This window comes from Microdochium trichocladiopsis (assembly GCF_020744255.1).
Source record: "Microdochium trichocladiopsis strain MPI-CAGE-CH-0230 chromosome Unknown B0I36scaffold_3, whole genome shotgun sequence".
Taxonomy (NCBI): domain Eukaryota; kingdom Fungi; phylum Ascomycota; class Sordariomycetes; order Xylariales; family Microdochiaceae; genus Microdochium; species Microdochium trichocladiopsis.
The window spans coordinates 1388630-1409511 of NW_025763546.1; the positions used below are offsets into that span (position 1 = coordinate 1388630).

Sequence of the window (20882 nt, forward strand, 5' to 3'; positions counted from 1 at the left end):
GGGCTCGAGGCCCTTGCGTTGTTGCACTTGCTGGCCCGTCTCCACACGAGGCTGCCCTTGACGTCATTGTGCACCGCCAGTCTCAAGGGAAGGCGGGCCCGTGGCGTCATTGGTGACAGCTCCCGCGGGGCGCGCTGATTGGCTGCTGCGCCGCCGTCCCAACGTCCCGTTCCCAAACCACCGCGCAGTTCTCCATTCCTCAGGACATCTCTGCTTGAGTCGTGGCAGCACAACGACCGCACTGTGCCCAGCGGCACTCATGAACATCCTTCTCTGGGGCGCTATCTGGTGTAAGTATCTACGTATCGTCTGAGACGTGAGACGTTGCCGTTGCGGATCAGCTGCGATCGTCAGGGAAGCCGGATCATCGCGCGCCAATGCACTGCAGACAGCTCTCCCCCGGCGCGTTTCATGTGCATGGGGACAGCAATACCCTGGAGCCGGCGGTTCCACCCCCGGCTGGCATTATGACGACGGCTGTTGCGCTTGGGCTCTTTCTCGGTCGTGATGCTGCTGCTGCTGCATTGCATCCCTTTGTCTGCACAAGCCCACCCGGCCACGTCAAGCGCGTGCCAGGCCACCACAGGCCACAGCAAAGCAGCCGCCGCATCTCATCTCCCTCTCCACCAGCACTTCTTGGCTGACGAAGTCGTCGTGGGGGCGGCCGCGAGGCTAGCTCGTCTCATCCGCTCCTCTGCATTTTTGCGTCGACACGGCGTCATACACTCACTGCCCAGTGCTCCGCCAGCAGCCTGCCCTCGAGTTTCCAGGGTCCCAGCCTGCCCGAGGCGAGCAACAATGACGCCGTGCCGGCAATGGCGTCCTCTGCCAAAGCCACTTTCTGCCTACCATGTCTCGGCACGCGCAAAAGTCCCAGCGCCGCCCAACGAGTCGCCTGCTCTCTCTCCCTCTCGCCTGTCTCCCCCATTGTACTAGCCGGGCGGGGTTTCGCCTTGACTTCACGGCACGTGTGGTGGCAGCGAGGATCATTTCCGCGTCATACCCGACCAAGCCAACACACACACACCTCCGCCGGGGCAAATCCTGAGCTTATCCTGCCGTTACCCAACCTTGCATGCATCACATCCACACTCGCAGCACTACTACACTACATACCACCTAGCCCCTACCAGCCGGCCTTCTTGGGTCACCAATGCCTGGCCTGCAGCCCGCGGCCAAGACCGCATGCTGTTTTTAGCATGGCAAATTCAACTTTCAGCTTTCTCCCGTCCCTCCCTGGCGCTATGGCATCCTCAAGCCCAAGTCTCGACGGCCATTGGCCATCTCTGCTCCTCAGGGTTCTCTCAGCAAGGTGACGACGACGTCCACAAGTTTTGCAAATAGACCAGCCTGTAATACTGCCACTGTATCCTCGCCGGCCCTCGCCTCGCCTCGCCTCGACATGCCTGGGAGTCATTGTCGCCGACGATGGCCCGCTTCGGCCCTCCTATTGGACCGTCATGGAAGCCCACCGGTACCCACTCGAGCCACTCTGTCTTGAGCCTCCCAGTCGCCCTCGTCGTCCCAGCTTGGACCCACACCCATAACCCAAACCACAACAGACTCCGCGCCCTGCACCCAAGTTCCGCGGTTGTTCTGGAGTATTACCCGAGTGCACACACAGGAGAAAGGAGGGGGGAAGGGGGGGGGCAAAGGGCACGCTAATCCTAAGCCACTTGTTTGCCTCCCGCCTCTATCCAGTCCTTGTCCAAGTCACAGTAGTCAATGTAACGTGGCAACCCATTGGGTAGGAGGAGGTGTGTACGAGCAGCAGACACGCCGAAATCGCTGTCCGCACGAAAGGCTCCCGAGGTCGCTTCTGATACCCTCTACAAGTCGTGCGATATTGAACCCTCGAGTGTTTTGTTTTTTTGTTTTTTTTGGCCTCAGACAGTTGTTTAGTATGAATATGCTCAATCTACCTGGTGGATATTGGAACGGTCGGGCGCGCGGGCTTGCCGATCAACCTTACTAAGGACCGCGTGGCCGGACGGGATGTGGCATGGCACCTTGACGATCTGTGGGTTACCTGATCGACAATCTGTCTCGTTTTAGCACTTGGGGGCATACACAGGAGGTCGCGGTCACGCAAAGAAGAGGCTTTGGCTGTGGCGTGTTCATCATCAGTTGCTCTGTCGCAACTGGTTTTTCCAATTAAAATAGCGAGCGTACTAAACAACCCCACTCACGATCCAAACCCTTCTCTCTTTGGCAGGCATCGTGAGCCCAAGTGCACGAGGACGAAAGCAGTCCTCTGCGGGTATATCCGTGGCCATGTTGATATAGTAGTACAACCTTGTATCCCAACAACCTCGTCTCATGCGAACCTTCGCACTGCAGAGAAAAAACGCCCAGGCTCATGGTTGGAGGGCAAAGATGTAAAACGAATGCGAGAAGAAATTGACCCAATTTGGTCCCCGACACAATCATCAGATGCGCCCTCACATACCCAGGGTTCTGAAACACTAAACTCCAAAAACTCCAATCATAGAGGGTATCCCCTCGGGAAATGGCAGGCCCAAATGCGACTGGACTGAGGCCACTCTACTCGTGGCGCAGTGCTTGCGCAAACAAAACGACAGACGTGAATGTTATGTGCATGGAAGGTTGATAAAGGTTAGGTGCATGGGCGCCAGCATCCGGAGATCCGTCCAGTTTCTCGTGTGTCGAGTCGGACAAGCACTGTAAAAACACAAGTGTCGGCTGAGGATGTGTGGCCATATATTTAGTCCGATTGGTCGTCCTGGTGGTCTTCTGAGCCAGCCTCAGACTTGGTGTCATTCTTGTGAACCTTGCGGTGGCGGCGCAAATTTGAAACGACAGAGAAGTGTCTACCACATCCCTCAACCTCACAGCAGAAAGCTGTCGAATGGTTAGCATGAACGTAGCAAGCAAAAGCCTGAGTCTCGATCAACTTACGTTTCTCTCCTGTGTGGCTGTACATGTGGGTCTGTAGAGAGCTGGGCCTTGTGAACCGCTTGTCGCACACCTTGCACTTGTGCTTCTTCTGTGTGCTGGACGAGACCTTGGAGCTAAACTGGCCCATCATGGACTGCGGCGCAGGGGGTGGTTGTGTCATAAGATTCGGGCGAGGGAGCGTCCGTGAAGTCACGGAACCTTCGATGTCCGACCCGGCGGTTGAATAGTCACTGACAGAGGATGCGTCGATTGACCCATTGCCGTAGTAACCGCTGCTGTAGTTGCTAGCAGATGAGACCGATGAGCTGGTCGAGTGCGCCGCGGGGAAACCATAGGAGTCTGTTGACCCTCGGGACCGCGGGGGATAGATGGCTCTGGGTGTCTCCTGGCTCATGGCCAGCATACCGTGGCTGGCATCAAGGGCATCGGCAAAACTCCGTCTGTCGTCACTAGCGAGGCTACTGTCCAGAATTTGTATTAGCGGTGTATTGAATACATCGGCGACCAGGAGTGTGTGACATACGAGTGAGAATATCTACGGGCGTCTGCTTCGGGACCCATGGCAAACGTAGAGCGCATGGGCGCTGGAGCGTATCCAGACATGCCATCATACGAGCTCGGTGAGGCCGAATACGCGCCTGGTACAGGTGATGCCGTGGCATATGAAGGCTCGCCGTAGGGAGCAGAAGTTGTCTGCATGCGGTTCAAGCTGAGAATGTCTTGGGGCATATTGAGTAAGTCTTGCTGTCCATACGCATCGGCCATGAGAGTGCTACCTGCTGATGATGCCGACGTGACTGGGATGCTTCCGTAGCCCATCGACGTGCTAGGCGGTCCTGGCCGGGGAGGCTGATGTTTGCTGAGGGTATCCAAACTGCCGAGACTCGGCGGTAGGCCCTGAGGGTACATGGCGTGTCCGGGATGGTGAGGAGGGCCCGAGGCCGAGGCCCACGGGTTGGTGAAGTGCGGCGGGTTTGAGTAGGAAGACATGTGGTCGAAGTTGAGCGCTCCGAGACGTGATTGTGAATCAAGTGTCATAGTCATCTTTCGACCATCGAAGAGCGAGAAGCACAAAGCCGACGATGGCGATCAGCGACGCTGGCGATGGATGGGGAGAAGAGAACCGACGACGGAAGAAGCGACGATGATCCGGTGGTGATTTTGGAGGGGAAAGAAACCGCGGAGGGAAGATTGCTGATCAGTGTGGTAGATCCCGCGAGTCCAAGGTGCGACCAGATCCGAGGTTGACTTGAGATAGTTAAGATCCAGTAAAGAAGGACTCTAAACGATCCAGAAAGATGGGATCAGCGAGCCTTAAGTGGTTTTCGGAGGGTGGTTGGCCCCGTATGCAGTAGATGCGGACAAGGAGCTAGAGAAAGACCCCAGCGAGGGAGTCGAGGTACAATGCGGACAGGAGCCGGTACCTCTGGGCAGGGCTAGGCAGAGTGAAGCTTATTGCCAAAGCAGCAGACGGGAGAGGTGGAGCTGGGTCGTCTGCGCCTGTGCGCTGGGTGACGGCAGAGTCGATGATCGGCAGACCAATATGCTAAAGTTGTGTGGCGGGCGGGTCAGGGTTGTGTTGACTACACACGGTAGGGTAGGATGACAAGAATCTGGCTGCGAAAGCCTGGTGTCCAGAAAACCGCCCAACGGCTTGCGTGGTGCTAGCTAGCAGTGGGTGCTTGGATGCGGTCCGCCGTAGGACGCAAAGAGCGCAAGATCAGCGGCGATCAGTGCTGTTTTCCCCGTGGCCCTAAGCTGGGATAGGGTTTTATCAGAGTGATTGCCAGGCACCAAACGTGGCAGTCTGGTGAGGTCCGGCAGTGGGTGACGATCAAGCTGTCCTTCTGCGGCAGCTTCCAAGGTGATGTTTGTGTGGAGTGTGTTGTGTGCGAAGTGATCTGGTGTTGGAATATGCCTGAGTAAGAGGGGATAGAGAGAGACACTGGGATCAACAACAAGGGCGAAGGAGCAGGTGGCGGAAGGGTTATACATTTGGTCGCCGGCGACTTGGAGAGTGTCATGTCCAGCCAGCGTTTGTGCTGTGAGCTAACGTAAAGGCGGGCCAGCGCAAGTCGAGCAGTGACGGAATGGCAGAAGCCAAAGCGACCGGGGCCCTGCACGCAAAACACAGGGACGGGGGTGGGCAACATGGATGCAGCACACACAGCGCAAGGGCAGGAGCGTCCCGCTGGTGGTGGCGGACAGTAAGCGTACAGTACCACAGGCACGGTCCCACGACCGGAGTAGTAAGGCGGACCTGGTGATGGGGGCGTCCAAACAGGCGACCGCCCGCACAGAGAAAAGGGTCTGACGAGGTTCACGGTAGCGCATCCAGGGTCCTTTTGCCGTAAACTAGATTAGACGACGCTGCTGGGCGGCGCAGGGTGGGCGGGCACGCACGACGACAGGAAGCCACCGAGCAGGGCCCTCCTGGCTGGCAGGCCAATTACGCAACAGCTTAGCGGCAGCCGGGAGGCGAGAAATCACGTAGTGGGCGGCGGGCGGGAGGGGCCCCCCCCCCCCATGACTTGAGGGCGCGCAGCCAAAGCAGACCAGAGACAAAAACAACCACACACGACGTTATCGGCGGAGTGGCGGCGCACAACCCGCGGAGCTTGATGCAAGCCAGAGGCGTCAGTCAGGGGGGCCCTTGTCCTGTGCTTGACGAGCTGCCGAGATGGTGGCGTTCAGTGCTAGCACTGTGCCGCCGACTGCTGGGCGGGAATAAGCCAGCCAGGGCCCAACGCCAAGCCCCTCTTACAGCCCACCACTTTGTTGTTAAACAGCCGGGCGGGGGTGGCGGTAGGTAGGGCTGTGTGCAGCGATGTGCTGTGCTATGCTGTGCTGTGTTGTGCTAGAGGTGCCCAGTGCCGCGACGCACCTTGAACGGTCCTGCAAGTTTGCGCTAGCGCGCTCCGGCACTGCTTCTGACAGGTCGGGTACTTCTGTAGACGGCCAACAGGTGGACCGCCTGCCTGTCCTAATGGTCAGTGCCCTGAGCCCTAGCAACGCTTGGGAGTCGCGCTGCCCAAGTGCTCACTTTGCCCCCATTGACAGACTTTCGTTGACTGGAGGTTGGCCTGTCGCTTGACAAGGGGTGCGAGTCAAATCTTCTCTTGGTCACGACGCCACTGATGCGGAGGAAGGCATGTGAGGTAGGTTGAGGGACGCGGATGTGGTCCTCCTTGCAATCCGTCGATGGTGAATGTGTCCTGGTGTGTGTGATTATGTGTTTTTGCCCCCCCCCTCAAGAGGCTACGTGCTTGCGTGATGCAGGGTCGGTCTGTCCTGTGCCATCTATCTCGCCAGCTCAGGGTGTTTGGATTGGAGAGAACGTCTTGCCCCAATTTGCGCACTGCACTTTTGTCGCAGCACACCGGCCATTACTCCGTAGCACGTTGAACCATTTGCCAATCCTGGAATAGCAGAGGACAGTAAAGACACTTCGATGTCGCAGCCTACACTTTCGAGTCGTGATGCTTGTCTTGTCTTTACTTTATTTTAGACGCGAAACGCACTCTGGGAGTGGCTCACTGGTTTGTTCGCCCACACCTTGCGCCTGACACCTCGTGCGTGCATCCGCAGGGGTCTGGCAATGATGTGGCCACAAACAAAAATAAAACGGCCAAAGGCGGGCGACATTGGTGAAAGGCGACCTGACCTGACCATGTATGTCATCAGCAGCATGGCATCATGAGCATGGGCCGGCCCATGGGCACCCACTCGCTCTCATGGCTGACCCTTGGAGCGTCATTGTCCTGAGCTTGCTGGCAGTATCCTGCTCGCCTGCCGGCTCGCTGCAAATGACGACGGCGACGACGATGATGATGATGATGATGACAAACAATGCTGGCGTACAAGACACTTGGTCTCAGGCCGAGCTCCACTCCGTCCATACCTTAAAACCAAGTGCCGGCCGACAGCTGGCTCAATGGTGCACGAAGTGCGGTGTGGCGCCTGGGGCGCCTGCGAGTCTATCTTGGATTCTTGGGCAGTGGCCGACAGCACGAATGTGGCATCTTCCGAGACCGGCAGATGAGTGCCCAGACAGGACATCTGGGCCACAGAAAAGAACAAGCCAGCCGGGAGTGAATGACGAGCCCCTGGGCCGTTGTGGTGGTGAAGGCACCAGTCAGGCTGGCAGCACTGGCAGTGTCGAGGACACAGAGGACGAGCGAGAGCCATACAGCCGGGCCATGGACTGGATGCCTCCACCGGAGTGCAGTCCGAACCAGCACACGCGCTATTGCTGGGGACATGCCTCAGTGTGCCCAGGTGGCTGTCTGAGCTGGTGCCTTACGTCAGAGGGGTGCAGACTGACAGAGCCTACCCCTCCATTGGCCAGTCAGCGATCGAGCGTGCTGAAGGACTGTGGGGCGTGCCCAAGCGACCTTCGGGAGGAGGCCATCCCTGCCGACGCCCCTCCCCTCCGCATGCACGGGTGCCCCTTGCTGAGCGCACCGGCCACCTCCTCTGCATGCGTGGTTGATCCATCATTCTCATTCTGTGTGTCACGGGCACATCGGCCTCTGGTTACGCCTCTGCTCACATGGCACGGTTGTCCGTGGTTGACTCTGGTCCTCACCTGTCTCTTGTCCGACTGCCTGCATCTTGAAGTGGCATTTCCCCAGGTCTGAACTAACCTTGAGGTCCGCCCGCCCTTTCTCGATGTGCCCGAGTTGCCATCCGCGAGCCTGCATCCATCCAGCATGAGGATGGTCGCGTATGCACAACGTCATCGTGATTTCAGGATTGGTTGCATTGCCAGACAGCACAAGCCAGCCCTGGAGGGTGCGTGCAATTACGCGCAACAACAGTCCCTGCTCAATCCACAACCTCAGCGCGCAACCCCACGACGCGGGACCCATATGGCACGTGTAGCACATCCATATGAGGCTGTTGGGAGTGACCAGGTCCACCCAGCTGTGCTCCGTACGCTCAGCATCAGACCTTGTCCCCCGCAGCCGCGAAGACCTCGAGGTCCCTGCAACTCAATGGCCCGGTGCTCAACATCGCCCAGCAAATGAGACTCCGCTTAGCTCGCCTCGTGCCTTGTGATAAAGGCGGCAGACGAAGAATGGCTAAAATTGCTAGGCGCCTCATCAGGTGCCAGAACTGAGGTTGCGCCAAAGAGTACCGGGCTCCTTGCAATGCTCTACAGCCTAGCAAGGGCGCATGCGTCTGATCAAACCTCGGATTTTTCCAGGAACGGTCGACACTTGTGTGCCAAGTAGCCAAGGTGTAACTCGTGGACCAAGTACGGACCTTCAGGGACGTCTGTCTGCAACCGAACTCATCCGAGGTACGTGGATTGTGATGCTAGATGTCGACTAATCAAATGCAGTATATTTTCTTCGGGGAGCAGGATTGTTACGTGAGCTTCTTCGAACCTTCTTCGTGTCAGAGTTAGCATTTTCCCGGTGAAAGGCGTGCACCCTAAGATCGTCGCCTTGTCTCAACCATGTGGCCTCGAATCGACAACTCAAGCCGACATCAAGATCCATTGTCGGCTTAATCCTACCCTGACTTGCAGCCATTCGGGATTTTTTAAAAAAAAATTCAACACAGTAACGTATCTCATCTAAATTATGCTGAATACCATCCTAAACCGTACTGGTCCAATGACTTGGTCACAGCCTGAGCCTGACTATGCAGCATCGCGTTACATTGCACCACATGACTCCGCATCAGGGAAAGCGGAGGTTCTGACGCATGTCTTGCCTGGGCCAAAGGGCAACCCATGGTGTTAGCCGTTCGAGATCTGCAATGCAGCCTCTAGGGCATCTAGTGTCCATACTAGAACGAGTGGATTCTCAGGGACAAACCGCCGACGGCCATCGACGACACGATGCTCGCGCTTCGAGGAGTATTCGAGTCAGCTAGCGTGTTCGACTACCAAGGCGCTCCGCGAATTCTGAGCCAGTCCAAGCATATGGATTCACACCGTGTTTAGTACAACGCCGAGCAGCGAGCCGCGGAAGTAAGAAGAATATCCTGTCCCTGGTGTTGGGCTCATCGACTACCTACGTGTCTCTCAAAGTCTCATGAACTGGGGCTGCTGGTGCATGTCCACGCTACGGTTGGCCTGTGCAGCACCGCTCAAGTGGGTGCCACCCCATGGCAAGCCACAAAACGCCACCAAACATCCTACCTGGCCTGTCACTGCGGGATGCTACTTGGCCGGACAGGCCCTCTCCCAAGCTATGCAGCTGAGGGCCCGTCGACAGCCGCCGTTTCAATGCCAAATCCTGGGCCCCCTATCGCCTTTTCACATTTCCATGGTCGCTTGACTCTGGATATCGTCACGACGACGCTGACCCACCCCGACTGGAGAGTCCCTATTGCATCGGGGGAAGCATTCACAGTACTTCCAAGGGATTGGCAAACTTGCCCCGATTGGTTTCGCATCGACAAGCATTCTGCAGCAGCATTTGCGGCAACGACGGGAGGATACTGGCTGTAGAAGAAACCCCATCTGATGCCTCAGCGAGGAGTCCCAACAAGCCGGTACTGCGCCACGGGCACGCATATTGCCAGGTCCCCCGACCAAACCACGGTGCCGGACCCATACCACGACGAGTCTACCAAGCACGGATTGCGACCTACGCCATTGTCGGTCCGCATTGCCAAGGTCAAGACCCTCACCTACTCAATGGCATGCTCCATCAGGGACGGACAAGGGCAGGCTTCGCCTGGCAACAACCCAGCACGGAGAGGCCGCGACAAATGATGGGTTTGGCAACTCGATCCACGCTCGACCCTGGTTTGGTTTGGCCTGCGCTTGCTCCCTCCACAGGTCAGTCACATTGCAGCAGACGGCGTGCGGAAAAGAAGCTCGACCAGACCAAACCACAAGACCCTCCTGCGTGCAGATAGTCAGCTTCTGCAGCTCCGGGACGTTTAGCCTAGCTAGCACGGCTTGGCGAGAGCTAGTGGACACGCGGGCCAGCACGCACTATGCTACGGAGCCTCGCGCAAGAGCTGTTGGATGGATAATTTTTGCGTCCCGCTAGAAGCATGTCCTTAAGGCCAAGCTTTAAGAGTGGCAAGGAGCCAGGCTTGGGGACTAGGGCACGTTTCAGATGGATGGATTCTTCCCCAATGCCTGTGGGGGCTTGTCCCAAAGCGGCTCGCAACAAGCCCGCATCGCAGCACGGACTGTCCACCGGCGCCGATCAGCACCGCATGCGGCGGTCTTGGTGCTCACGAGATTGGGCGGCAGCTTTATTAGCTTTGCAAGCCCCTGCCGCCGCCTGGCCGGACAGGCAAATCAGATAGCCGGCTGGTGAGGAAATGGAGTCGGGTCTCCTCTTTTGCGCATGGCCTGTGTGGCCCCGCGAAATTAGCGCAGAGCAAGTGCCGTCAAAGTCTCCTTTGGACCCAGAGATGACAGCTGCCGGCCATCCCCTGCACTACCGGATCGCGGAAGGCGGACGTCTGGGGTCATTGTCCGACGGCGCCTCTGTATTGGCAACGCGCTGGCCACCCAGGCTACTGACTAGGGGGGCGCCCTGTGGCCAACATACGAAGCGGCGGGCGTATTTGTTGCAGGCATCTGGCCGATACCGCGCGTTGCTTGTGCTGAGAAGTTCGTGGCCGGACATGGCTGGACCTGGCGAGATGGTTCAATTCAGAACAAGCGAAGGAGGGCTATTCGACATCTCGGATGGCAACCCGTTCATGCGTGGGGAGCGACAGGCGTCCGAGTCCGGAGCCTGGCTCCGTCCCGTCAATCGCCCAGCCAGCCGTTTTCTGCAGCCTCGCCTCGCCTCGACGATAGGGAGCGTGGGTCTCGGCAGTGGGAAATCTCCATTCCTGAGGTACCCTGCCTGTAGCCCCATGCTTGTCGCGATGTGGCAGATGAGCCACAGCAACAAACCCTGCCTGTGGGGGACTGTTGCATCGAGGCCGGCTCCTGTCTGCGTGTTGACGGCTGGCATGTTTGATTGCAACCCCCAAGGTCTCCGCTCGCAGGGGTGATGCGGATGCTGTCAAAGAAACAACCATGTCCTGATGGATATCTCGTGGCCCCGGATCATCTCCCACCAGCAGGCACCCTGATCGCCTGCTCCCTGCGCGCGATCTCTGAGCTGGGAGAGGATTGACAGCCAGAGGCACCACGGGCATGAACTGCTGTGGTCTGCCGGAAACACGACGCCGCCAGGGCCCGGCCATGGCTTCTTCATCATTCTTGGCCAGGGGGCAAAGCAATGGACTGTCGACTTGGCGAGAGAGAGACAGCACTGCTCTGATTACATTGTGCTGGCTGGTCTACCAGAAGTGAGATCAGGCTCCCCCTGGCGTCCGTCCCGTCTGCTGGGACGCCGCCGGGACCCTTGTGCACGCCACCCATCAACCGCAACGCCGGTACAGGGCCGTCCGAGACAGCCTAGAATGGGGTGAGACCCTCACGCTCACGCAACGACGCCACCGAGTGCGCGCCGACCTCGCAAGCCCAGCCTGGTCGCAGATGCTGTCTCTTGTCCTTCCTGGGCACCAACCTTCTCTGCGGCGCGCACAGGAAATTGACCGCGAGTGCCCCCGACCCGAACATCTGGGCCCGGCATCAACAGTGCGCAGTGGGGGGGGGGGGGAAGCTAATCACTGTTCCGCACAGACTCTGTGGAGAGGGCCCGCCTCGAGATCATCTCTGGACGCGCTTGAGCCGTGAGCCTGCGGAAAATATGTACAGTAATAAAATCACCGCTCGGGACGACTGTGGCTCGCCTAGTCGTGGCGCTGGCGGCGCCCGAGAGTCGCGAGCTGCCTCGACATTTATTGCGCTGGTGTCCATGCCCGGCCAGCGTCAGCACCTCCAAAGTCTATGGGCCAAAGCCGCCAAGAGGTTCATGCCGCCCCGTGACGGCCATGGAAAAAAGAAATGACCATCTCAAGGCTGTCGCAATGTATTGCTTTGCAAGTAGCTAAGGGGGGGTCCCTGTAAAAGGTGGTGGTGACTTGTCATTGCGACTATTGGCCATGGCACATCTGCACACAGCCATGCCAGTAACGTTGTGCGCCACCAGCCCATCCCCTCCGGCAGCTAGAGAGCACGCCCAGGAACAATTCTCGCGATATGGGCAGCAAGGTTCATCCAGCCAGGCCTTCATCCGTCGCCCCAACGGATTTGCCGATCTCGAACATGTCTCGACACAGGGGCAGGGCAACGTTGCGACTGTGATTGTTCGACAACCATATCCCTACTAATCGCCAGCAGCCACGCCACAAACGAGATGGATGCTTGACTATTGAAACACGCACATGACAAGCTTCTAGCATGACATGGGCGAGACCGCCTCCAGCCATCATGAAGGTGATTATGCGCAGAACCCCCGGTCGTCACTGCAGCCCATGAACCGTACGCAGTCGAGCCCATCAAAGCGCATACACGCGCATGCCATAGTGCACACGCTTGCCAAGAGGACCAGGGGGGTGTCCTGCCTGGCCAGGGCCTCCCCTTGTACTTGACTCCATCAAACACGTGCCGGAGACACGCATGCGACTCTGACCTGAATACGGTGAGCGGGCGCCGCCATGAATCAAGCGCAGATATTCTACGATCGATGGCAGCAGGCCGGGATGTTTCGCGTGATATTGGCAATCTCGACTCTACACCAGCACCCCGTGGTTGATGGATTGATATCTGGCCATCTGTTATGAGCCAGGATCTTTCTCCGAGCAGACCTTGATGACTGTGACGATGGAGATACTTGACGGGGTTTTCTAGCATCGTCAAAGAAGAAGGGCAGCGGGGGACCCCTTCGACGAAACGAAACGCCCCCTGCTCTGATCAAGGGCCTGCGTCTGATCTGCATCTCTCCTCATCTCACGGTCTGGTAACGGTAAACCAATACCCTCTCGGCTGGTATTGGTGCCAGAGACTGGGATCTCGAGATTTAAGGTAAGAAAGATGGGGAGTGATCGTCACTCCATGGCACGCGCGCGTGCGCAAGCCGAGATCATCTCCTTTCTCGACTGCCGAGAAGAACGGGTACCTGCGTGGCCCCAAATCCCTTGCCTAGACCCGGCCGATCGTCGTCGTCTCTGACGCATGCACAAAGAAGGAAAAGAAAAGGGGGGGGGGGGAAACAAACAACAGACTCTTCTCGTGCGTGATCCGCGCTCTTTTGCTCTCTCGGAGGCGGCGGCGTCATCGCTGGTGGCCGTGTAAGGGGACGTGTGTCGAGCCTCCCTCCTGCGTCATTGCTGAGTGGCCCCTCGAGCATATCGATCTACATGGCAGAAAGGGGGGTGAAGCACGTACACCGCCCCTCCCCCCTTCCTCCCTCCGCTGCTCTCCCATGTTATCAATCATCAAAGTTTGTAAGTTTTGTGTGTTTGATGAGCGACGGGCAGCCAGGGCCATACCGGCGCAGCCGCTTTCGGCTCGTCTTGCCGCACGTGGGCTCTTCCCGCGAGCGCCGCCCCAGTCTCCGGCTGGCCCGTCTTGCATGACGGACGGTCAAAGGTTGATAGTGACGTCTTTAGAAGAGACTCTGAGTAGAAAGACTTCTTTTTGGCTAGATTTTAAATCTCGCCGAAAGGTATTGCCAGTCATGGAATCCCCTCTGGGTTGAGGATGAGGAGGGAGAGATAGGGCGTCAAGGCTACAGATTGGTCCTTGTTTCGTCCGCCGAACTCGCGGAAGGGCCAAACGCTTGCATTCACGTGTGCGATACGCTTTACTCTCATTCACACCAGGAGGCCTGCCTGCGGAAGTAGACGGGTAAAAAAGAGATGACATCCCTACCGATCAAGGCGAGGCGAGGCGAGGCGATCGAGTCGGAGCCTAGTGACTACTCGGTCGACTTTGGGTGATGGCGACGTCTAGCGGCCATGAGTTGTGCGTAGTCAGCTATGTGTAGGTCACATGGCGTACGCTCTGCACGGAGAGAAGGTGAAGACAGAGAGACAGACAGACAGACAGACAGACCGCCTGGAAATCTCACATTGGTTCACGAAACGCAACCGTCTTTGCTGGTCTGGAATACATGCCGATGGATGGTCATGAGGGTTTCGATGGACGTAGAGCCGAGATTGACTTTCCATCGGAGTGTCTGGGTGGACTTAAATTAGATCAGGCTTTACACGTGTTGCCGTCGGGCAATTTGTGCCAGTCCTGTATGTACGTCTGACTTGACTATTCGAGCGTATGGCCTTGGGGAAATCCCACGAGTGCTGCAGAACGGATCACCGTTGGAAGAGTGTGTGTCATATATTGCGTTGGGGACAATCGTGGCGGCCAAAGAAGCGCTCATAACCTGTGGCTTGTCTCTGCCTTTCCTTCCGTGTACGGCATATGCATATGTGCTCGTGGACGATGAGACCATTTCGAGTAAGAGGCGTGGACTGTCAATTCAAGGGCCTCGAACCTCGACATGGACCATCCGAATTGAACGTTTTTGTGGCCAGATATTGCAATGTGATCGTCGCCGTAGTCGTAACAAGAAGGGGAAATAAGAAGCCGTCGTGTATTTCACCAAAAAAATGATTACTTTAGCCGCCCTTGTCTTAAAATTTAAGCATTTGGGGGGCATGGACCCTGTATTCTTGCTCGGCACTGGTAAATGGCACAAGTGATTCCAAACCTGTCGATCTTGGCCTGGGACTGTCGTGGTTGTCTCGAAACTCCTCCGTTCTCCGAGACTGATGTTGATGGAAGGTCAAGTGCCGCGACTGGATCCGGGTCGACGGTGTAAGACTTTTTTTGAGTCGGCAAGACTCGAGTCAGAAACTTCCCGATGAGACACATTCCGATGAGACAATTTTCGTTGAGACACCTCTGACCAGGTATCTCTCAGATGCGAGCATGGCTGGGCAAGACAAGGCTAGATGAGGGAGAATTCGGGGCAAGTTCGCTTTTGACAATCGGACCTCGCGCCAGGGAAGGATTGAAGTAAACCACGAGAGTATCATTCCATCCTCCGTGGCCTCGAGGGCTAAAGACTCGACCCCGAGACTGCTGTGTCATGGTCCAGACTTGCTTCGGCGCAGACATATATCACTCTCCGAGTGCTACGTAATGCCGCTCGGGTTCGGCATCTGCATTCAGGATACCATGCCGGGCCGCTGTCGAGAACGGAGACGGTAGAGGTGACTCTGCTGTATGCGGATAATCTTCTCGTAATCTATATGCCAGACTACGGCTTGTCTGCGTGGTACGAACCGGTAGACACAAGGGACACGTCGTGTTTTGCTGTGCTACCTTTGTGCAGCAAGTAAGCAAGGAAGCAAGCTGATACGTGTCGTTTATTGATTTGTGTATTTGTCTTGTCTATTGCATGCCGAGCTTCACACGAACCGAGAGAGATGTAGATTGAGTATCTCATAGGGTCGCTTGCGGCTCTACAGCATGAACGAAGAGAAGCCCATGCGCCGTGTGACGGCCGTGGTTGAAAATCCTGTCTTTTCTTTTCTTTCTTTCTTCTCTGAGCTGCTATGGAAGGTTCACGAATGTGCATTCGGAACCCTGGATCGAGACCTCTCGCAATCGTTGTTCATACCCGCCATGGCTGTGGCTTGGATGAAGAGAAGCGGGCTGGAATCCTGAGATGAGTTTGATCCAGCCCGCATGAGTATTCACCGTAGGCGTCCTTGTCATGAATGAACGACTCATCTCGTTGGCTTCTTCATGGGTCAAGATGAACCTGCTCTCAGATACATAATCACGTACAAGAAGCCAGGCTTTGACTCCCCCATGTCCGCTGCCGGGCCATGCATTCCCATCTCATGATATATGTTTATATCTCCAGTCAAATAAGCTATATACCACTCGTCGGGCCTCGGAAACTAGTGTATTGACACACAACACAACTACCGCAGCCACGAGCTCAACAAGCTTGAGCCCTGCCCGACCAGACCAGGCGCGTACAGACTGCCAGCATAGAAGACCCCTGCCAGCGCGGCCCACGACAACAGCCCTCTCGCCACGAGGATCGCCTTGAGGATCCGTATCGTCTTCTGGTCATTGACCTTGGGGAAAGGCACGTCAGCAGGCGGCGCCGGCCTGCCGAGGAACTCGCACAGCGGCACCCAGCCGTCCCGGGGCTGCCACTCGAGCAGGGGCCTGCCGCGGGCCTTCGCGGCGCGGCGCACCATGTCGTTGTAGGCGGCGTACCACGCGGTGTTGTTGGTCATGGTGCGGTCCCCTGTCTCCGGGTTCGGGCCGAAGCGCTCGGCAAAGTAGGCGTTGCACTCGCGGGCCATACGGCTCTGCAGGCGGTCCTGCTTCCAGAGCAGGGTGGCGACGCGGTACGGCAGCGAGTAGAAGAAGCTGAGGCTGTCGCCAAACGACTTTGCCCAGGCCTCGGGGCTCTCGCGCTGGTTGAGCACCACGGGGGCGTCCGGGTACATGTCCATCAGGTCCTCGATGAAGCAGATGCCGGGGAAGTCGGCGCTCGCGGCGTGCCCGTCAAAGAGCTTGCGGACCATCTTCTGGCGCGTGGCCCGGTCTTTCTCGTGGATGGCTGCCAGGATGAGCTGTGGCAGTGTTGTTGTTGTCAGAGGTTTGTGTGTGTGTAAGTCCAGACGACGCACGCACGACTGGGTGAACAAGATCTTGTGTATATGCGGGGCACTCTTACTTACCTCGCCTCGGTCAGTGTGAGGGTAGACGTGTGCCATGTGCATCGACGGCCCCAGGTCGAGCCATTTGGACTCAAAGGCCTCCTGGATCGAGCTTGTTGCGCATCTGTAACATGGGGGGCATGAGCTTCCAGACAACACTCTACTCGCCATCTTCCGGCTTGACTTCGGCAAGCAATAAACCACCAGGAAAATCCTAGGTGGATGAGAAAAAGAGACTGACCTCGGCAGCCCTGCGGCAATAACCTGGAGCGTCTTCTTCTTGCCGCTCGTGGTGTCGACCACGCGGTCGTCCTGCAGGAAGCGCATTTCTCTTTGCCGCCGTGATCCTCTCTGTTATACCTGGGTGCAAGTTCACAGAAGTCTGCCGTGTCACAGAATGTTGGTAATGTTTCGTCTTTGAGAAGAACGTCTTTCTCTCGGAACGTGCGAGCAACCTTTTGTAGCTACAGACTGGACAGCTCCACCCCTTCACCTCGGCATTTATAATACCAAATCTGCCAGGCGAGAGACATGTCTAGATTGCACCAGTCTGATCGCTCCGGCTGTACGCATGATCTGCCATGGACGTATATGCATACCGTCCCCAGCTCGCTGGCGAGCTGATTGGCCATTATACGCTCGAACGCTACGCCAGCCGCGGCGACAGCTACACCAGAAAAGGCTAGAAAAACTCGATTATTCGCAAGCCATGTCAGCATGCCGTCGCATCGCTCCTCTTCCCATTCGCATCCTCGGACTCACAAGCGGGGGCGGGCAGGTGTCGGGTGTCAGGTCCACGTACAAGTCTATTGTGGCTGCTTACCCCAGATTGTCGTCCGCCTGCCGAGAACCCCGCGCGAGTCCAGGCAGGGTGCTTGGTATAAGCCTAAACCGAACTCAATTCCTGAGGAGAGCTGTCCGGTCGGCAACAGAATATATTCGTGCGCGGGATGTTGTGCCATCACAGACAGAGATGCTCATGTTGCTGTCTTGCAGGGAACTCAACCAACCAACTTGCAGCTGCGCACGCAAATGATAGAAAGCCGGGGCTGCTAGGGAGATTATGTATACATATATATAGAGAGAGACAGAGAGAGAAGGGCGGTGAGGGGGATCTGTATGCAGTCGCATGCACTTCACTGCACGGCACAAGGACTATAGTATAGTTCTGCTGTTGTCATCTCGGCAGCACATGTCATCATCGCAAGTTGCTTGGCGCTGGTTGTGCCCAATCAACACCAAGAGTTGGGAAAGCACAACAGAAAAGTAGCAAGGGCGCACACACACACGCACACACACACACAAATGCATTGCAGAAAAAGAGTCTCGTGGATAGAAGGAACAAACATGGCTGTTGTACAAAGACTCTGAAAACACACACCAAAAGGAAGGGGTTGCCATAGGGGATGGATGGATGTATCAATCAACTTTGGGCTATATCTCTGAAAAAAAAACTTGAAAACACCAATCCCATAATCTTTTCTGTCCCCGCCTTCTGTATAAAACCCCTTACTAGGCATGTGAGAAAAAAAGTCTAAGGACAGCCACCCAGCCATCCCCAAGCCCCTGCTGCACATTAAGAACACCATGGTCAATCAAATCTCAAGCACGAAGCCCCATCCTCACACACCTGTTCTAACATGAGAGAGAGAGTGGCACCGCTGGTCTAAAATGCTGACTTTTTTTGCACCCCAGAATATCAATCCAAGCTGGACCAGCTACGAGCCGAGCATCGAGTGTGATCGGATAGCTTTGGGTCCAAACTCGCTACGAGGAGGGAGGGTCAAGTCGGTTAGCAATCGGACCAAATCTCGCACACAGATGTGTAAAGGGGCACGTGGGAATCCAAGGAGGGGTAAAAAAAAAAAAAAAAAAAAAAAGGGACAAAAACTTACTTGTAATCAACGCGATTCAGACTCATCATCCGCTGCGCCTCGACACCCGCCATGTCCAGGTTGTGGATGCAGAACGCCAGCCGCGCCGCCACCAGCGAGCCCAGGAAGTTGGCCTCCTCGAAGCCATTCTTGGCCCACTCGGCCAGGTACGTTGGCAGCGTCGCCAGCTTGATGTTCATCGGTGTCTGCCCGTGCGAGTGGTGCGAGTGGTGCCCGCCCTGCATGGCGTCACCGGCATTGGAGCCCGGCACGTGCACCTGTCCCGGGATGCCCATCGAGCCGGTCGTGGCGGCCTGGAGGAGCGGGTTGACCGAGCTGGACGTCGGCAACTGCCCCGTAGCCGATCCCGTAGGCGTCTGCGAGCCCGTGCCTATGGGGGTCGCCATGTTTGAGGGCAGTTCCGAGGTGAAGATTGTGGCAGTGCTTGGCGAGATGAGATGGCGCGCCGTCAGCGTCTGGATGATGTTCTCCTTGAGGCCCTTGAGCCGGCTGCCGTTGCCTACAAAGACAATGTGCTCCCAGCACGAGGACCGCTTGTAGACCTCGTCCACACCCTGGACTGCCCGGTAGATGGTCTCTGCTATCCGGTCGATCTCGGCCCGATCCGCAAACTGGAATCTCTCCAAGCCAACCTCCACGTCTCTCCGTACCCGCTTCGTCCTACGTTCTGTGACAGTTTCCTCGGGCTCACTGGGAGGTGCAGGAGCCGCGGCCGCTGGTTTCTCCTCTGTTCCCGAGATCATGGCAGTATCGTCGCCTTCGGGCTTGACTTCAGCCGCAGGAGCAGAGGCATCAGCAGTATTAGCAGCTGCTGCAGGCGCTGCCTCCGCAGCCATGGCGGCCTCGAGCTGGGCGACAGGCGCGCCGTTCGCGACCGGGACCTGGACATCCTCGTGCACTAGCTCCTCGTAGTGGAACACGCCGATCTTGCGCTTCGAGTTTGGCAGGCGCACCGCACGTGCCGTCGCGGCCTCGGCCTCTTGCGCCTTGCCCTTCTTCGTCTTGGCCTTCTCAGCCTTCTCCTTCTCCTTCTTGGCCAGGAACTCGCGCGTGTTGCCGCTCGTGACAATGTTGGCAACGTCAAGGACACCCTCGTCCTCCGCCTTGTCCTCCCCATTGCCAAACTCGCCGTCTACTGCTCCAATCACAGGAGCAGCCTTCACAGGCTCCCCAGGGCGCGGGGCATCCAATACTGGAGCACCGCCGGGGGCAATCGCGGCGGCGGCGCCGCCCTCTGTCGGCAGCTCCATGAGTTCGGGCTGGTCAGGAGCATAAGGCAAGACTTCGCAAAGCTGGCTCTTCTTGAACTGCTCTGCCATGTCATAGGTGAAGTTCTTGTCCTTGAGAAGTGAGAGCAGTTTCTGCGTGAACACCTCGCCACCGGAGATCTCCCGCTCCGGGTTCGGGTAGCCGAGATCGCGATGGCTGACAATCAGGTTGTCGTAGATGCACGTGACATCGACCTTCTCGAAGCCAATGTCCACCACCGTCATGGTGGGCCACTTCAAGCCGTACTGCGCGGCAACGGCGCTGTGCAGGAGGCACAGAGCAGGCGTCTTGGTCTTCTCAAAGATGTACCTAGTGATCGTCTCGCAGTCGGGTCTCGACCATTGCGGCGAGGCCATGAGTACTATAGGGGTGTTGTGGTATGTCGTCGTAAGCAGGCCGTGGACGTGGTCGAGAAATGCCAGAAAGGCCTCCATGTTGACAATGCGACCACCTTGAAGTGCGCGAGCCGGTTAGCGACGTGTCTTGCAAACTGTAAAACGTGATATCTTCCGCCAGATCGCTCCTACAACGGCGATAGCCGCCAAGGTTAATGGCAACAAGGCCAACACAAGGAAAAAAAGCTCACCTTGTAACGGATACACCGCGCCTTCCGTACTGTCCCGGTCCTCCACCCACTCATAATTGTCCTCATCATCAACACCGTCCTTCTTCTCGTCCCCAGGCGGGGGCGTCGGCACCCCGCTCTTCCGGCGCTTGTAGGTGTAGTACGGCCTGTAGCCGCCGCCCTCGTCGTCGTCGTCCTTGAACATCCGCGTGGGTATCCGGTGCGCGGGCGGCGTGAGCTCGTTGCAGCCCAGCTGCGCCATGGTCGTCTGGCTCCCCGGGCAGATGACGAGGACCTGCTCCTCGCGCCATTTGCCCTGCTGGCCCGACATTTTCCGCTGTCTTTCTCGGCGCCTACCTCGTGTTGCCGCTGGTGGTGGTGGCGGTTGCGTTGCCGGCCGGCCGGAGCTATTCCTTTTGCTGCTGGTGTTTGGTGGTCGAGCTGGATGTCGCGGCTATCTGTCACTGGATCCAGGCGGCGGCGCGCGTGCGCGAGCTGTCGCAAAATGTTTCTCGGTCGCGGGTTGGCTGATGCGCCAAAGACCTTGCAATGCGCAACTGCTGACCCCTAGCCTCCTTATGAAACTCCGTCAGCCGTCACTGCTGCGTGCGTGCGAATGTCGTCGTCGTCGTCGTCCTTTTTGCGCCGCGGTGGGTCGAGGTATA

General features: G+C 57.3%; 5 protein-coding genes across 5 annotated transcripts; 2 read left to right on the plus strand and 3 right to left on the minus strand.

The window, feature by feature from the left end:
- Positions 1 to 2577: 2577 nt before the first annotated feature.
- On the minus strand, positions 2578 to 4275 carry B0I36DRAFT_86321 (uncharacterized protein). The gene is made up of 3 exons (XM_046163474.1): positions 3443 to 4275; positions 2920 to 3377; positions 2578 to 2862 (listed from the first exon to the last, which is right to left on the minus strand). Exons 1-3 carry the CDS (start codon positions 3961 to 3963, stop codon positions 2726 to 2728), a joined length of 1116 nt encoding a protein of 371 aa, XP_046015071.1. The 5' UTR covers positions 3964 to 4275; the 3' UTR covers positions 2578 to 2725.
- A 2180-nt stretch (positions 4276 to 6455) lies between these two features.
- On the plus strand, positions 6456 to 7559 carry B0I36DRAFT_405503 (uncharacterized protein; the record flags this gene model as incomplete). The annotated part of the gene is made up of 1 exon (XM_046161793.1): positions 6456 to 7559. The coding sequence occupies exon 1, from the start codon at positions 6594 to 6596 to the stop codon at positions 7557 to 7559; it is 966 nt and encodes a 321-aa protein (XP_046015072.1). The 5' UTR covers positions 6456 to 6593.
- Positions 7560 to 15559: 8000 nt separating this feature from the next.
- Positions 15560 to 16937, minus strand: B0I36DRAFT_86380 (uncharacterized protein). The gene is made up of 3 exons (XM_046163476.1): positions 16730 to 16937; positions 16510 to 16612; positions 15560 to 16401 (listed from the first exon to the last, which is right to left on the minus strand). The coding sequence occupies exons 1-3, from the start codon at positions 16813 to 16815 to the stop codon at positions 15736 to 15738; spliced, it is 855 nt and encodes a 284-aa protein (XP_046015073.1). The 5' UTR covers positions 16816 to 16937; the 3' UTR covers positions 15560 to 15735.
- On the plus strand, positions 16938 to 17575 carry B0I36DRAFT_86355 (uncharacterized protein). Its single transcript, XM_046163475.1, has one exon. It carries the CDS (start codon positions 17060 to 17062, stop codon positions 17522 to 17524), a length of 465 nt encoding a protein of 154 aa, XP_046015074.1. The 5' UTR covers positions 16938 to 17059; the 3' UTR covers positions 17525 to 17575.
- A 631-nt stretch (positions 17576 to 18206) lies between these two features.
- On the minus strand, positions 18207 to 20548 carry B0I36DRAFT_239882 (uncharacterized protein; the record flags this gene model as incomplete). The annotated part of the gene is made up of 3 exons (XM_046149722.1): positions 18207 to 18255; positions 18384 to 20103; positions 20239 to 20548. 3 exons carry the CDS (start codon positions 20546 to 20548, stop codon positions 18207 to 18209), a joined length of 2079 nt encoding a protein of 692 aa, XP_046015075.1.
- Between the last annotated feature and the right edge of the window lie 334 nt (positions 20549 to 20882).

Coding starts and splice junctions, on each gene's coding strand:
- B0I36DRAFT_86321 (XM_046163474.1), bottom strand. CDS start 3,963: ATGACTATGACACTTGATTCACAATCACGTCTCGGAGCGCTCAACTTC. Junction 3,378..3,442: donor GCCCGTAGATATTCTCACTC/GTATGTCACACA, acceptor TCTGGACAGTAG/CCTCGCTAGTGACGACAGAC. Junction 2,863..2,919: donor CAGCCACACAGGAGAGAAAC/GTAAGTTGATCG, acceptor ACCATTCGACAG/CTTTCTGCTGTGAGGTTGAG.
- B0I36DRAFT_86380 (XM_046163476.1), bottom strand. CDS start 16,815: ATGCGCTTCCTGCAGGACGACCGCGTGGTCGACACCACGAGCGGCAAG. Junction 16,613..16,729: donor ATTGCCGCAGGGCTGCCGAG/GTCAGTCTCTTT, acceptor CCCATGTTACAG/ATGCGCAACAAGCTCGATCC. Junction 16,402..16,509: donor CTCACACTGACCGAGGCGAG/GTAAGTAAGAGT, acceptor ACACTGCCACAG/CTCATCCTGGCAGCCATCCA.
- B0I36DRAFT_86355 (XM_046163475.1), top strand. CDS start 17,060: ATGATCTGCCATGGACGTATATGCATACCGTCCCCAGCTCGCTGGCGA.